General features: G+C 45.9%; 1 protein-coding gene across 1 annotated transcript in view; it reads right to left on the minus strand.

The window, feature by feature from the left end:
* The window catches only part of LOC124798995, a 146,076-nt gene that overhangs the window by 109,977 nt on the left and 19,126 nt on the right, over positions 1 to 16,973 (minus strand). The window contains exon 2 of the mRNA XM_047262531.1: positions 9,681 to 9,818. Within this exon, the coding sequence (XP_047118487.1) occupies positions 9,681 to 9,818 (138 nt within the window). The remainder of the gene's footprint in view (positions 1 to 9,680; positions 9,819 to 16,973) is intronic.

The following is a 16,973-nucleotide window of genomic DNA, read 5'->3' on the forward strand; positions in this document are numbered from 1 at the left end:
GGAGGCACCAACGTGGACACGGAAAGTACGAAGCGACAGGAAATTTTGAATAAGAAACTGGGAACAGGCCTCGGAGACTCCACTCGTATAATGTGGCAAGGATATGATGTCACTAGGTGGTGTCAAAACGCTTTTCGTAAATCAAAAAAGAAGGCAGTTAGGTATTGGCGTTGGAAAAGGCTGTTCGGATAGCAGACTCGAGGGACACAAGATTATCAGTAGTAGAGCGACCCTGACGGAAGCCGCCTTGACATGGAACCATTAAGCCACTACTACAGTACCCAACATTCCAGCAACTTACAAAGAACGCTGGTGAGGCTAATGGGCCGATAGCTATCCAAATAAAGAGGTTTTTTTAACCAGGTTTGAGCACCGGAGTGATGGTGCTCTCCCGCCATTGCGTAGTAAAGATGCCATCGCACCAGATCCGGTTGAAGATGACAGGGAGATGAAAGATGTTTAATCATCTGACTGTGGATCCGATCTGACCCAGGAGCTGTGCCGGGACAATGTGAAAGGGCACTGAGGAGCTCCCACTCTGTAAATGGGGCTTTAAAGGATTCACTGTGGCGTTAGTAAACGAGAGGACTTTCTCTTCCAGCCGCTGTTTGAGAGTGCGAAAGGCTGGTGAGTAATTCTCCAACGCAGAGACTCGAGCATAGTGTTCAGCAAAGTGCTCGGCAATCGCGTTTGCGACGGTAGATAACACGCCATTTATGTAAACACCGGAGTTTCTGGTACTCGAAAACACGTTTGATCTTGGCCCAGACTTGGGAGGGTGACATATCTCTCCCAACACTCCTGGCTCTGTCGTTTGATAAGTTGGCGACTGCGGGCATGGATCCATTTAAAGGCTGTGAGGTGCTCCAGGGAAGGGTGCCGTTTATGCCGTAGTAGAGCTCGCCGAAGCTCCTTAGTTGCTTCAGTGACCTCCGGCGACCACCAAGGGACTGCCTTTCGCCGGGGGCACCCGAAAGAGCGAGGGATCGTGTTTTCTGCCACAGAAACGATTTTTGTAGTCACCTGCTCAATCATCACATCGATGTTACCGTGTGGGGGAGATTCACGGTGATAGCAGAGGTGAAACTTTCCCAGTCCGCCATCTGGGCAGGCGTCCATGGGCGTGACGCCAGGGCAGTGACAGGAAGATGGGGAAGTGGTCACTACAACATAGGTCGTCATGGGCTCTCCAGTGGATAGATGGGAGAAGTTCTGGGCTGAAAATTGATAAGTCAATGGCCAAGTAGCTACCACGAGCCACTCTGAAATTTATGGCGGCCCCAGTATTTAAGAGGCTGAGGTCGAACTGAGACAGTAAAGTTTCGACATCTCTGCCTCGGCCATTAAGCACGGTGCCACCCCACAAGTAGGAAAGGTTTAGGGAGTTGATCAGTCTGTGCAGTTAATACATTCAGGGATACTGCACCATGTGGAGGAAGATGTACATTGCAGACAGTTAGTTCCTGTGTCCTTATTCTGACACCCACAACTTCCAGAGTGGTTTGAAGGGGCACAGTTTCACTAACCGCAAACTCCACCTGACACTCGATTATAGTCGCTCTGGTTCCCGTAGTATTCCTTATAGCGACGGAGGGTATGGGTCCGCATTTTTGGGAACCAGGTTTCCTGGAGGGAAATGCAGAAAGCAGGTGTAAACTTAACAGTTGCCGTAGCTCAACCAGGTGGTGGAAAAAAACCGCCGCAAATTCACTGGAGGCTGACGTCATCGTGAGACTGGGAAGGCATGGAACATTCAATTAGGCAGTTAAAGCCTCAGGGTTACCTGCCGCCACAGACATTTTGCCTGAGCAGTCTATATTCAATGTGTCTGCGGGTCTGGCGAGATCTAGGTCCTCAGTGGATGCCAGAATCTCCATCTCATCCGCAGATGCAAAACTTGTAGGTAGCGGTGGTGTATGTGCCACTGCAATTCCCTTGGTTTTGGGGACCTTCTCTTTGGATTTCTCTCACTGCCCATTGGGTTTCCCTGTCTGGGACGACCTCACTGATTCAGTGTCTGGGAATGAGGATGAACGTGAATCCCTATGACCAGCTGCTTTTTGGCTCTTGAGCCACTGGTGGGTGTCGTCGTTTCCACTAGCAGAAACCTAGGAAGGGAGTGACCCAAGGGGCCCCTTCCTAGTGAGAGGAGCCGAAGAAGAATTACACTTCTCCATCTCAGAAGTGGGGACTGACGTCCCCGATGGTTGGGGGGAGGGGGGGGGGGTGTTGCTCCCGAAGAAGGTGGTGCTGGAGCAACATGGAGGGAAGTACCCCCCACTATCAAGGGGGTGGGTGTAGTCTTCTGGTTCTGAGAGGCGACATGAATGCGAGGAACTGATGGGGTGACAACAGTTCTCGTAGCGGCGGCGTAAGAGGAGGTCATAGCCACATGATGTAGGTGCTCAAATTTCCTCTTAGTGTAGGTCAGTCGGTCAAGCGTCTTAAATTCCATGATTTTCCTCTCTTTCTGTAGAATCATGCAGTCTGGCGAGCAAGTTGAATGACGCTCTCCGCATTTGACTCAGATGGGAGGTGGGGCACATGGAGTATTTTGATCTGATGGACGTCCACAATCTCGACATGTGACGCTGGAAGTACAGTGGGAAGACATATGGCCGAACTTCCAGCACTTAAAGCACCTCGTCGGAAGAGGGATACATGGCTTGACGTCACAGTGGTAGACCATCACCTTGACCTTCTCGGGCAATGTGTCAGCCTCGAAGGCGCCAAGATGAAGGCACCGGTGGCAACCTGATTAACCCTCGGACCCCAATAGAAGTGCCGGACGAAATGAACACCTCGCCGCTCTAAATTGGCGCGCAGCTCGTCGTCAGGCTGCAAAAGATGGTCCCTGTGGAATTTAATACCCTGGACTATTTTTAAGCTCTTATGAGGCATGATGGTAACAGAAACATTCGCCAACTTGTCACAAGCGAGTAATGCCCGTGACTGGGCAAAGGATGCTGTTTTCATCAAGACTAACCCAGAACGCATTTTGAACAAGCCCTCCCCCTCCCCAAACTTGTCCTCCAAATGCTCCACCAAAAACTGAGGCTTCATGGACATGAAAGATTCTTCATCAACTCTCGAACTTACGAGGTACTGGAGGGAATAAGCTTCACTGCCATCCTTAGACTGGAGTTCCTTCAATGGTGTGGCCAATGTGGGGAACAATATGGGGTCATATTTCTTACAAGGGAACCTCCCCATCGCACCCCCCTCAGATTTAGTTATAAGTTGGCACAGTGGATAGGCCTTGAAAAACTGAACACATATCAATCGAGAAAACAGGAAGAAGTTGTGTGGAACTGTGAAAAAATAAGCAAAATATACATACTGAGTAGTTCAACGAAAGATAGGCAACATTAAGGACGATGGGAATGCAGGAGTGCCGTGGTCTCGTGGTAACGTGAGCAGCTGTGGAACGAAGGGTCCTTGGTTCAAATCTTCCATCGAGTGACAACTTTAATTTGTTATTTTCAGTTTATGTGACAAACAGTTTTGTTTTCATCACTTTTTTGGGAGTGATTATCACATCCACATGAAAACCTAAATCGGGCAAGGTAGAAGAATCTTTTTACCCATTCGCCAAGTGTACAAGTTAGGTGGGTCGACAACATATTCCTGTCATGTGACGCACATGCCGTCACCAGTGTCGTATAGAATATATCAGATGTGTTTTCCTGTGGAGGAATCGGTTGACCTATGACCTTGCGATCAAATGTTTTCTGTTCCCATTGGAGAGGCACGTCCTTTCGTCTACTAATCGCACGGTTTTGCGATGCGGTCGCAAAACACAGACACTAAACTTATTACAGTGAAAAGAGATGTCAATGAACGAACGGACAGATAATAACTATACAAAAATAAAGAAAGTAAAATTTTCAGTCGAGGGAAGATTTGAACCATGGACTTCTCGGTCGGCAGCTACTCGCGCTACCACGGGACCACAGCGCTCCTAAGCTCACATTGTCCATTATGATGCCTATCTCGGCCATGGATTACTCAGTTTGTATAATTTGCTTATTTTTTCACAGTTCCACACAACTTCTTCCTGTTTTCTCAATTGATCTGTGTTCAGTTTATCAAGGCCTATCCACTGTGCCAACTTATAACTAAATCTGAGGGGGGTGCGATGGGGAGGTTCCCTTGTTAGCACTGAAGTTAGACTTTGTCCGTTTAGAGACTGCTGACAGCGGACCACCAGCAAGAGATGACATACTACGCTTCATGACGCGACGTGTTATATGGTCCACACAAACATTCATCTATATCTACATCTACATCCATACTCCGCAAGCCACCTGACGGTGTGTGGCGGAGGGTACCTTGAGTTCCTCTATCGGTTCTCCCTTCTATTCCAGTCTCGTATTGTTCGTGGAAAGAAGGATTGTCGGTATGCCTTTGTGTGGGCTCTAATCCCTCTGATTTTATCCTCATGGTCTCTTCGCGAGATATACCTAGGAGGGAGGACAATTACTGAACGACTGGACCGTTCCAGGGCACAGATGGACTCCTGTATGTTCGCTACCAAAGGATGGCGAGGGTAGCACATTTAGATAGCTTGTAAGCTGCTCAGGGAGTCAGAACAGAGAAGAAACGAATTACCAGAACAGGAAGGGATGTACTGAAGTGCACGAGATATGGCCACAAGCTCTGCAGTGAATACTCTGCAGCCAGCGGGCAAGGAATGCTGTTCAATGTGGCATCTGTGGGCACATGCGAAGCCAACATTACCATCAGCTATAGAGCCGTCAATGTAAACAACTTCAGAGTCCCGGAACACGTCAGGAATCGAAAGGAAGTGACAGCGGAGAGCGTCGGGTTTAACGGAGTGCTTAGGACCAGGCAAAAGGTCCAGACGAAGCTTCGGCCGAGGTGTACACCATGGAGGTGTACGTGAGTGGATCTCAAGTGGAGGTAGTAAAGGGAAGGACTCCAGTACCGAGAGAAGGGATCGCACGCGAAACGCAATCGTGAGCCCTGACCTGGGCCGCCGATGCGGGATATGAACTAACGCGCGTGGGAAAAGCTCATAACTTCCTTGAATATAACCAATTGCATACATAAACAAAATCCGGATATACCGAGTAACTTAAACACTAAACACACACACACACACACACACACACACACACACACTCGGTAAAAGATCATGACGCTCTCTCTGCTCGTTTATTCTAGAACTCGGTCACATGACCAACCACTGCAGTCAAGCCTGCTACTTTCCCTAGGTCACCTTATCGAAATAATACACTTTTATGCCGATTTGATACATTATACATATTTGATAAATGTATTCATAAATCTACATATATTTACATCTTGTCCCAAAGCTAGATGTCTATGTTTTATCCTTTTAATTTATTAATATTCATTCGTTCTGGGAGGAAGTCACAGAACTTAGTCAAATACGTGACGGTATTCTGCTCGCCGTTGCGGCACTGCATTACTCAAAGCAGATATTTTAAGTCACGACTTAGATGTTCAGATGTGTGTGAAATCTTATGGGACTTAACTGCTAAGGTCATCAGTCCCTAAGCTTACACACTACATAACCTAAATTATCCTAAGGACAAACATACACAACCATGCCCGAGGGAGGACTCGAACCTCCGCCGGGACCAGCCGCACAGTCCATGACTGTAGCGCCTCAGACCGCTCGGCTAATCCCGCGCGGCAAGTCACGACTTAACGAATTCTGTTTGTATAAATTATTATATTGTAGTCCCTACTCCAATGTCAGCAAGCTGAAGCTAATAGATAGTGTTTTTGTGGTTAATTCTTTGACCAGCTGAGTTAATTATTACAAATAATTTGTCCACTTTAGTGCATTTCACATACTATCCAGGCTCATCGTATAGCTGAAGTCATAACCTACCCATTGGTATGTCGTTTGTCTTAGTTAAATTTCTGAAAATGGTTATAACTGTGTTACAAATAAATATTTAAATATAATAACTTCCAGAAAAGACGTCCAAATATGGTGACAATTTTGTTGAGTTCTTCAGCTTCCATCTATTTAAATGATTTTTGTTTATTTATCTCATTGTAGCCCGTTACCTACAATTGAGACGCAGGCTGCATCATTCTTACACAGACTGGGCAGTGTACATTATTACCTCATTACAACACTACCTCCTATCACCAAAATTATTTATACTGTTATTAATAATAATAATTATAAGAATAATAATAATTATAAGAATAATAATAATTATAAGAATAATAATAACAATAATAATCATTCCAGAATGAGATTTTCACTCTGCAGCGGAGTGTACGCTGATATGAAACTTCCTGGCAGATTAAAACTGTGTGCCCGACTGAGACTCGAACTCCTTTCTTTCAGGAGTGCTAGTTTTGCAAGGTTCGCAGGAGAGCTTCTGTAAAGTTTGGAAGGTAGGAGACGAGATACTGGCAGAAGTAAAGCTGTGAGGACCGGGTGTAAGTCGTGCTTTGGTAGCTCAGATCGTAGAGCACTTGCCCGCGAAAGGCAAAGGTCCCGAGTTCGAGTCTCGGTCGGGCACACAGTTTTAATCTGCCAGGAAGTTTCATATCAGCGCACACTCCGCTGCAGAGTGAAAATCTCATTCTGGAAACATCCCATAGGCTGTGGCTAAAGCCATGTCTCCGCAATATCCTTTCATTCAGGAGTGCTAGTCCTGCAAGGTTCGCAGGAGAGCTTCTGTAAAGTTTGGAAGGTAGGAGACGAGATACTGGCAGAAGTACAGCTGTGAGGACCGGGCGTGAGTCGTGCTTCGGTAGCTCAGATGGTAGAGCACTTTCCTGCGAATGGCAAAGGGCCCGAGTTCGAGTCTCGGTCGGGCACACAGTTTTAATCTGCCAGGAAGTTTCAATAATAATAATTTTTAGAAGGACAAAAATAATAATTTCTACTATAAATAAAAATGTTGTTAATGCCAAATCTAACTAGGTGTATTACTACTGTAACACTCAGTTCTTGTCTGACACGGTCCGCAATGCACTTCATTGTTCCCCGGTCTATAAGCACGCCCTGTTGGTTCCTTGAAAGGTGTGGAGGGTGTTGTGGTCGATTGTGTATTTTACACTGTTTGGGTCCTTGGTTGCAGGTGACGGTTCCCTTGCTCCGAAAGAGCATCACTGAGACTACTAAGGAGAGCAACCACGTGTAAGCCCACATCACGCCGGTTCTATTGCCTGAGTGGCGAGAGATGGCCCATGTTTCTCTCTGGTGTTACTATGATGGCCGTGGATGCAATGCTGGTTGTTCTTACTGCCACAATTGTTGTCCTCGGCTGCCTTCGCTGCATTGCACCTCAGCTTTCGATTTCAATGATGTCCACATATACTCTGCCAGCTTTCCGCTGCTCGCCTCGATACTGCGCTAAGCCATCCATCCAAGCCGCTTGTATGTATCACATGGTTAATACATGATGGTGCTCCAACTAACTTCACTCTTGGTTCAAATGGCTGTGAGCACTATGGGACTTAACATCTGAGGTCATCAATCCCCTAGAACTTAGAACTACTTAAACCTAACTAACCTAAGGACATTACACACATCCATGCCCGAGGCAGGATTCGTACCTGCGACCGTAGTGGTCGCGCGGTTCCAGACTGAAGGGCTTAGAACCGCTCGGCCACTCTGGCCGGCTAACTAAACTCTTGATTCTGGAACAAAAATATTAGTTCAGACATAACATTCCCACTTGTCTGATGTGTCCTTATGTGTGATTTCAATATTAAAAGGTAAACCGTCAAAGATGTTTTATTTACATCTTCAACTGTGTGTACTAATCTTGGAATGTATGCCCAGCCATATCAACTTTTTGGTCCTTATTCACTCAGTGATCATTTCCTTCAATTTGTCCGCATTTAGCAAACTCGCCGCGTACACTGCGTCTGCAGTGAAAATAACGTATGTGGAACTGAAGATAGCATTTTTAGGGTTTCGTACCTCAGTCGATATAATCTTAACCCTTAAGTGTAACTTTGTTGTTCGTCTAGCTGTCCATATATTGTGGAGAGGTATCAAATTGAAATTTACGTCAAATATTAAGATGTACGGTCCCTTGGCGATGTAAAAAATTTAAACTTATAACTCAGTGCAATCAAAAGATACGGCCATGTATGACACATATTTTGATATTCGCAAGATCATTCATGAAAACCTACAGACGAACTGTCTACATAGATAATTAAGTTTTTATAGAACCCTCATAACGCGAGTTCTACTCGCAGTTGTGCGTTTTTTTTAATCAGTGGCTTTTACATGCCTTGTTAACCGTTTTACACCACAGAGGAAACTAATAATCACGCTGTCGTTGACGCAACAACTGGAGTAATTGCTTGTGTTATGATAAGAAATACAAGCAGTATTTCTTGTGAAAAGCATTTGCCTCCAGCAAAGGACGAGGTCAGCGGAGTTGGAACGCAGATTGTGAAGAAAATCGGTCTTGCCGTTTCAAAAGAAACAGCCCAGCATTCGTCCAAAGAAATTTAAGGAAAACACGGGAAATCTGAGTCTGGATGGGCAGACGGGAATTCGAACCACCGTCTTCCTGAATACGAGCCCAGTGTTTCACCACTGCGCTACATCGCCCGACCGTTGTACTATGTAGGACAGCAGGGCTTATTAAGGGAAGTACAGCTACGTGGAAAATAAACACAAAATTTGAGGATGATCTGAGAATGCATGACGCGGCATATTATCTTCGATGGACAGTCATCGAGAGATGCTGAAGAAATTTCAGGTGTACCCCAGGGAAATGTGGAGGGGATATTGCTACTCAAGATGTTTGTTAGACTTGATAGGCAATGTTAATTGTAACCATACATTTTTGCTGGTGATGCAGTTATATATCGTGAGATACCATCTGAAAAAATGTTGCACAAATGCCCACTCAGGCCTTCATAAGGTTTCATCGCAGTGCAAAGAGAGGAAATTTGCTTTTAATGTGTAGAAATGTCGAATCAGCAACTTCGTAATTATGAAAGAGCGTCATTGGAAGTAGTCGACTCGAAGAAGTGATTCGTGGATGTATGAAATGGAACGATGAAATACTTAGTCGTTGAAAAGCAAGTGGCAGACTTCTGTTAACAAGTAGGATACTGGGAAAATGCAGTCAGTCCATAAAGGAGATTGTTTACAAAACACTCAAGAGACTCGTGCTAGGATACAGTTGAAATGTGTTGGAGCCGCACCATAAAGGAATAATGGGGAATACTGAGCGTATACAAAAAAAGGGCAGCAAAAAATGGTAACATGTTTGACTCATGGGAGAGGATAACAGAAGTATGAATCGGCAGCCATTTGAAAATAGGTGTGACGTATCCGTAAAAACCTACTTAAAAGATTTCAGGAAGCAATATTAAGCGAATAATCTAGAATAGTACAACAACCCTTTCCATGTCCTCCCTTACAACTCACGAAGGCAAGATAGGCTAATTGCAGAACTCTCAGAGGCTTTTAAGCAGTCAGTTTCAGGCGCGAATGGAATGGACATTAATCTTAACGCGTGGTGCAACGGGGAGTACCCTTTGCCACGAACTCCACAGTTGTTTGTCGAGTCTGGGTGTAGTGCAGAATCTTCATGCAAGTTACGCTCCCTCACACTTTTAAATGGCATTTTGGGATACAGTTTCTTCTGAGAACTGGGATAAGAGAACGGATTTTGAAGGAGCAGACGTACCTTGAGAACAAATATCTCGCCAGTGTCCCTGTCGATGTGGAAGCTGCTGCTGGCGGGGTTGTTGGGATCAACGCCCTCGCCTGTCAGGGAGTATGCGATGCCCAGAAGTCTGTCCGTGTCGCAGTCCTTCGCAGTCACCTGCAAAAACACAGGCGCAGCGCAGCGTAAATACACAGCGACGCTCTCCAAGAGACAACAAAGCTGTTTTCACAAGGAATACAGTCAGGAAAACGCACCCACTACTTAACACTCAAATAAATAAGCTCACCAAACGAAACATTAGACACATCCTTGAAAGAACGCTCTGGTAGCTTTAGAGTGCTGCAGATGCCGTAGAACTTGTTATCAGACGGTCATGTGATTCTCCATCGCTAATGTAAGTCATAACAGTGAAAGTGATATGTGTCTGCGAGTTATATGGGGTCAGCACAGTGGAGACGCGACAGATTGGCAGAAAAAAGCTACCCAGGACGCACATGCCCATGACCACTCAGTGAATGAAGTTGCACGATTTGTTGGCGTGACACCGCGGACCGTCCAACGTGTCTACAAGGAACAGTGTACCCTTCGCAGCCTGTAACATTGCGCAAGAACAGAGTTCATAAAAATGTCGCAACCGACAGGGACGGGGGCGAGCCTCACGCATTCTCAATGCCATTCGATTTCAAACCCGACTCGAGCTGCAGCAAGTCTGTATAAACCAGTTTCCAGGTGAACACTGTGAAGAGAAGTGCATGCATTATTGTACTGCTCATAGCAACATATATAGCTGCACGTCTTCAGCGGGGCAAACAACAAATAGATTGGACAGTAATTGACTGGAGGCGTATACTGTGGAGAGCACGGGCGACCGAACGAGACGATCTCAGTGTTTCTGGAGGGTGTAGTTCAGGCATGGAGTGGGTCTGTGATGTTTAAGGGGGGGGGGGTGTTTAGTACTCTAACTTGGTTTACTTATCGGGTTATTGTGAACAACTGCCAAGACATTTATTTCAACATTATCAGTCTGTTAGCATTTTTTTCACATCTTCGAGATGAGTATGGTGTCGTCAATATTCCTGTCTTCCGAGACGACAAAAGCTGGCAGCACGCTAGAGATCAGAAATGAGCTCTGTGCTTTCTATTCAAATTCGTCATCTTGTCCTGTGAAGTCATCTCTGAACTCGCCGTCCCCGTACGTATGGAGACTTGCCCGTCTCCGTCGCTACACGTTCAATCGTAAACTCGCCACTTGAGTCTGTTGTCGGATACAAGTGGATTATACCAGAGCAGAAAGGACAGCGAGTACACGAGTTCACAAGTATAACCGAGGACTTGCAGCACTGCCACTTCATTCGGCACCGTTTGTCATTGCAATTATTATGCACCAATAGAATGACTGATCAGTCACCAGTGAATACAGTTTATACGTACATTTTTATAGATGTATGTTTACACACACACACACACACACACACACACACACACACACACACACACACACACACACACACACATTGTGTTCCAAAAATGTTGTGACAACCCTCGTGGATTAGGCGTCGACGCCTGCTATAGGCCACCCCTTCGGCACAAACGCGAACTTTGTACGCTGAGAGAACGGAATGTTTCACAATTTGATTTTTCAGTGATCGTCACTGATAGCCACGATCGCCAGTGGAGATAGAGCAGCTGCTGCCTGGAAAGGCCTCTTCCCCTATGAATCAGATGGGGGGTAGTAATATGTTGTCAGACTCCTCCTGAAAAGTGCTGTCCCGAAATTTCAACAGTAAATCTCTACATGATGCACAACGCCTCTCTTGTAACGTCTGCCAGTGGAGTTTGTTTAGCGTCTCCGTAACGCTCTCTTGCCAGCTAAACAATCCCATGACGAAACGCGCCGCTCTTCATTGGATATTCTCTATCTCCTCTATCAGTCCTACCTGACAGGGATCCCAGATAGATGAACAATACTCAAGAATCTGGCGAACAAGGGCCTTATAAGCAACTTCTTTCGTGGATGAGTTACATTTCCTTAAGATTCATCCGTCAAATCTGAGTCTGGTGTCTGCTTTTCAACTATCTGTTTTTATGGTCATTCCACTTAAAGTCGCTCTGGATAGTTGTTGTTGTGGTCTTCAGTCCTGAGACTGGTTTGGTGCAGCTCTCCATGCTACTCTATCCTGTGCAAGCTTCTTCATCTCCCAGTACCTACTGCAACCTACATCCTTCTGAATCTGCTTAGTGTATTCATCTCTTGGCCTCCCCCTATGATTTTTACCCTCCACGCTGCCCTCCAATACTAAATTGGTGATCCCTTGATGCCTCAGAACATGTCCTACCAACCGATCCCTTCTTCTGGTCAAGTTGTGCCACAAACTTCTCCCCAATCCTATTCAATACTTCCTCATTAGTTATGTGATCTACCCATCTAATCTTCAGCATTCTTCTGTAGCACCACATTTCAAAAGCTTCTATTCTCTTCTTGTCCAAACTACACTCCTGGAAATTGAAATAAGAACACCGTGAATTCATCGTCCCAGGAAGGGGAAACTTTATTGACACATTCCTGGGGTCAGATACATCACATGATCACACTGACAGAACCACAGGCACATAGACGCAGGCAACAGAGCATGCACAATGTCGGCATTAGTACAGTGTATATCCACCTTTCGCAGCAATGCAGGCTGCTATTCTCCCATGGAGACGATCGTACAGATGCTGGATGTAGTCCTGTGGAACGGCTTGCCATGCCATTTCCACCTGGCGCCTCAGTTGGACCAGCGTTCGTGCTGGACGTGCAGACCGCGTGAGACGACGCTTCATCCAGTCCCAAACATGCTCAATGGGGGACAGATCCGGAGATCTTGCTGGCCAGGGTAGTTGACTTACACCTTCTAGAGCACGTTGGGTGGCACGGGATACATGCGGACGTGCATTGTCCTGTTGGAACAGCAAGGTCCCTTGCCGGTCTAGGAATGGTAGAACGATGGGTTCGATGACGGTTTGGATGTACCGTGCACTATTCAGTGTCCCCTCGACGATCACCAGTGGTGTACGGCCAGTGTAGGAGATCGCTCCCCACACCATGATGCCGGGTGTTGGCCCTGTGTGCCTCGGTCGTATGCAGTCCTGATTGTGGCGCTCACCTGCACGGCGCCAAACACGCATACGACCATCATTGGCACCAAGGCAGAAGCGACTCTCATCGCTGAAGACGACACGTCTCCATTCGTCCCTCCATTCACGCCTGTCGCGACACCACTGGAGGCGGGCTGCACGATGTTGGGGCGTGAGCGGAAGACGGCCTAACGGTGTGCGGGACCGTAGCGCAGTTTCATGAAGACGGTTGCGAATGGCCCTCGCCGATACCCCAGGAGCAACAGTGTCCCTAATTTGCTGGGAAGTGGCGGTGCGGTCCCGTACGGCACTGCGTAGGATCCTACGGTCTTGGCGTGCATCCGTGCGTCGCTGCGGTCCGGTCCCAGGTCGACGGGCACGTGCACCTTCCGCCGACCACTGGCGACAACATCGATGTACTGTGGAGACCTCACGCCCCACGTGTTGAGCAATTCGGCGGTACGTCCACCCGGCCTCCCGCATGCCCACTATACGCCCTCGCTCAAAGTCCGTCAACTGCACATACGGTTCACGTCCACGCTGTCGCGGCATGCTACCAGTGTTAAAGACTGCGATGGAGCTCCGTATGCCACGGCAAACTGGCTGACACTGACGGCGGCGGTGCACAAATGCTGCGCAGCTAGCGCCATTCGACGGCCAACACCGCGGTTCCTGATGTGTCCGCTGTGCCGTGCGTGTGATCATTGCTTGTACAGCCCTCTCGCAGTGTCCGGAGCAAGTATGGTGGGTCTGACACACCGGTGTCAATATGTTCTTTTTTCCATTTCCAGGAGTGTACTTACCGTCCATGTTTCACTTCCATACATGGCTACACTCCATACAAATACTTTCAGAAATAACTTCCTGACACTTAAATCTATACTCGATGTTAACAAATTTCTCTTCTTCAGAAACGCTTTCCATGCCATTGCCAGTCTACATTTTATATCCTCTCTACTTCGTCCATCATCAGTTATTTTGCTCCCCAAATAACAAAACTCCTTTACTACTTTAAGTGTCTCATTTCCTAATCTAATACCCTCAGCATCACCCGACTTAACTCGACTACATTCCATTATCCTCGTTTTGCTTTTGTTGATGGTCATCTTATATCCTCCCTTCAAGACACCATCCATTCCGTTCTTCCAAGTCCTTTGCTGTCTCTGCCAGAATTACAATGTCATCGGCGAACCTCAAAGTTTTCATTTCTTCTCCATGGATTTTAATACCTACTCCAAATTTTTCTTTTGTTTCCTTTACTGCTCGCTCAATATAGAGATTGAATAACATCGGGGAGAGGCTACAACCCTGTCTCACTCCCTTCCCAACCACTGCTTCCCTTTCATGTCCCTCAACTCTTATAACTGCCATCTGGTTTCTGTACAAGTTGTAAATAGCCTTTCGCTCCCTGTATTTTACCCCTGCCACCTTTAGAATTTGAAAGAGAGTATTCCAGTCAACATTGTCAAAAGCTTTCTCTAAGTCTACAAATGCTAGAAATGTAGGTTTGCCTTTCCTTAATCTTTCTTCTAAGATAAGTCGTAAGGTCAATATTGCCTCACGTGTTCCAGTATTTCTACGGAATCCAAACTGATCTTCCCCGAGGTCGGCTTCTACTAGTTTTTTCATTCGTCTGTAAAGAATTCGTGTTAGTACTTTGCAGCTGTGGCTTATTAAACTGATTGTTCGGTAATTTTCACATCTGTCAACACCTGCTTTCTTTGGGATTGGAATTATTATATTCTTCTTGAAGTCTGAGGGTATTTCGCCTGTTTCATACATCTTGCTCACCAGATGGTAGAGTTTTGTCAGGACTGGCTCTCCCAAGGCCGTCAGTAGTTCCAATGGAATGTTGTCTACTCCGGGGGCCTTGTTTCGACTCAGGTCTTTCAGTGCTCTGTCAAACTCTTCACGCAGTATCGAATCTCCCATTTCATCTTCATCTACATCCTCTTCCATTTCCATAATATTGTCCTCAAGTGCATCGCCCTTGTATAGACCCTCTATATACTCCTTCCACCTTTCTGCTTTCCCTTGTTTGCTTAGAACTGGGTTTCCATCTGAGCTCTTGATGTTCATACATGTGGTTCTCTTATCTCCAAAGGTCTCTTTTATTTTCCTGTAGGCAGTATCTATCTTACCCCTAGTGAGGTAAACCTCTACATCCTTACATTTGTCCTCTAGCCATCCCTGCTTAGCCATTTTGCACTTTCTGTCGATCTCATTTTTGAGACGTTTGTATTCCTTTTTGCCTGCTTCATTTACTGCATTTTTATATTTTCTCCTTTCATCACTTAAATTCAATATTTCTTCTGTTACCCAAGGATTTCTACTAACCCTCATCTTTTTACCTACTTGATCGTCTGCTGCCTTCACTACTTCATCCCTCAGAGCTACCCATTCTTCTTCTACTGTATTTCTTTCCCCCATTCCTATCAATTGTTCCCTTATGCTCTCCCTGAAACTCTGTACAACCTCTGGTTCTTTCAGTTTATCCAGGTCCCATCTCCTTAAATTCCCACCTTTTTGCAGTTTCTTCAATTTTAATCTACAGGTCATAACCAATAGATTGTGGTCAGAGTCCACATCTGCCCCTGGAAACGTCTTACAATTTAAAACCTGGTTCCTAAATCTCTGTCTTACCATTATATAATCTATCTGATACCTTTTAGTATATCCAGGGTTCTTCCATGTATACAACCTTCTATCATGATTCTTAAACCAAGTGTTAGCTATGATTAAGTTGTGCTCTGTGCAAAATTCTATCAGGCGGCTTCCTCTTTCATTTCTTAGACCCAATCCATATTCACCTACTACGTTTCCTTCTCTCCTTTTTCCTACACTCGAATTCCAGTCACCCATGACTATTAAATTTTCGTCTCCCTTCACTATCTGAATAATTTCTTTTATTTCATCATACATTTCTTCAATTTCTTCGTCATCTGCAGAGCTAGTTGGCATATAAACTTGTACTACTGTAGTAGGTGTGGGCTTCGTATCTATCTTGGCCACAATAATGCGTTCACTATGCTGTTTGTAGTAGCTTACCTGCATTCCTATTTTCCTATTCATTATTAAACCTACTCCTGCATTACCCCTATTGGACTTTGTGTTTGTAACCCTGTAGTCACCTGACCAGAAGTCTTGTTCCTCCTGCTACCGAACTTCACTAATTCCCACTATATCTAACTTCAACCTATCCATTTCCCTTTTTAAATTTTCTAACCTACCTGCCCGATTAAGGGATCTGACATTCCACGCTCCGATCCGTAGAACGACAGTTTTCTTTCTCCTGATAACGACATCCTCTTGAGTAGTCCCCGCCCGGAGATCCGAATGGGGGACTATTTTACCTCCGGAATATTTTACCCAAGAGGACGCCATCATCATTTAATCATACAGTAAAGCTGCATGCCCTCGGGAAAAATTACGGCCGTAGTTTCCCCTTGCTTTCAGCCGTTCGCAGTACCAGCACAGCAAAGCCGTTTTGGTTATTGTTACAAGGCCAGATCAGTCAATCATCCAGACTGTTGCCCTTGCAACTACTGAAAAGGCTGCTGCCCCTCTTCAGGAACCACACGTTTGTCTGGCCTCTCAACAGATACCCCTCCGTTGTGGTTGTACCTACGGTGCGGCTATCTGTATCGCTGAGGCACGCAAGCCTCCCCACCAACGGCAAGGTCCATGGTTCATGGGGGGGGGGGGGGGGGGGTCTGGATAGTTACGCCTAGATATTTTACGGCATAAGCTATCTCCAGCTGTTTTTCATCAATAGTGCAGCTGTACAGTAGTGGATTTCTGTACAGTAGTGCGCAATATGGTACATTTCAGGGTGAACTGCCAGAGTCTGCACCATTCATTAATTCTCTGTAGGTCGTTCTGCAAATTCTTACTATCTTCTGGCGTTGCTACTTTGGTATAGACAACTGCAACATCTGCGAATAGCCCTAAAGAGCATCTGACGCTTCTACTAGCTCATTTATATATACTGTAAACATCAACGGTCCTATCACACTTCCCTGTGGTACTCCAGATAATACCATTTGTCGATTTAATTCCTGTAACAGCGACGTGTTGAGTTCCTATCTGCAAGAAAGTCTTGAGTCCAAACACAGGTCTGTTCCGATACTCCGTAAGCTCTTATTGTTTTCATTAAACAGCAAAGAGGGACGGTGTCGAATGCCTTACTGAAAA

Source organism: Schistocerca piceifrons, chromosome 5 (assembly GCF_021461385.2).
Source record: "Schistocerca piceifrons isolate TAMUIC-IGC-003096 chromosome 5, iqSchPice1.1, whole genome shotgun sequence".
NCBI classification, from domain to species: domain Eukaryota; kingdom Metazoa; phylum Arthropoda; class Insecta; order Orthoptera; family Acrididae; genus Schistocerca; species Schistocerca piceifrons.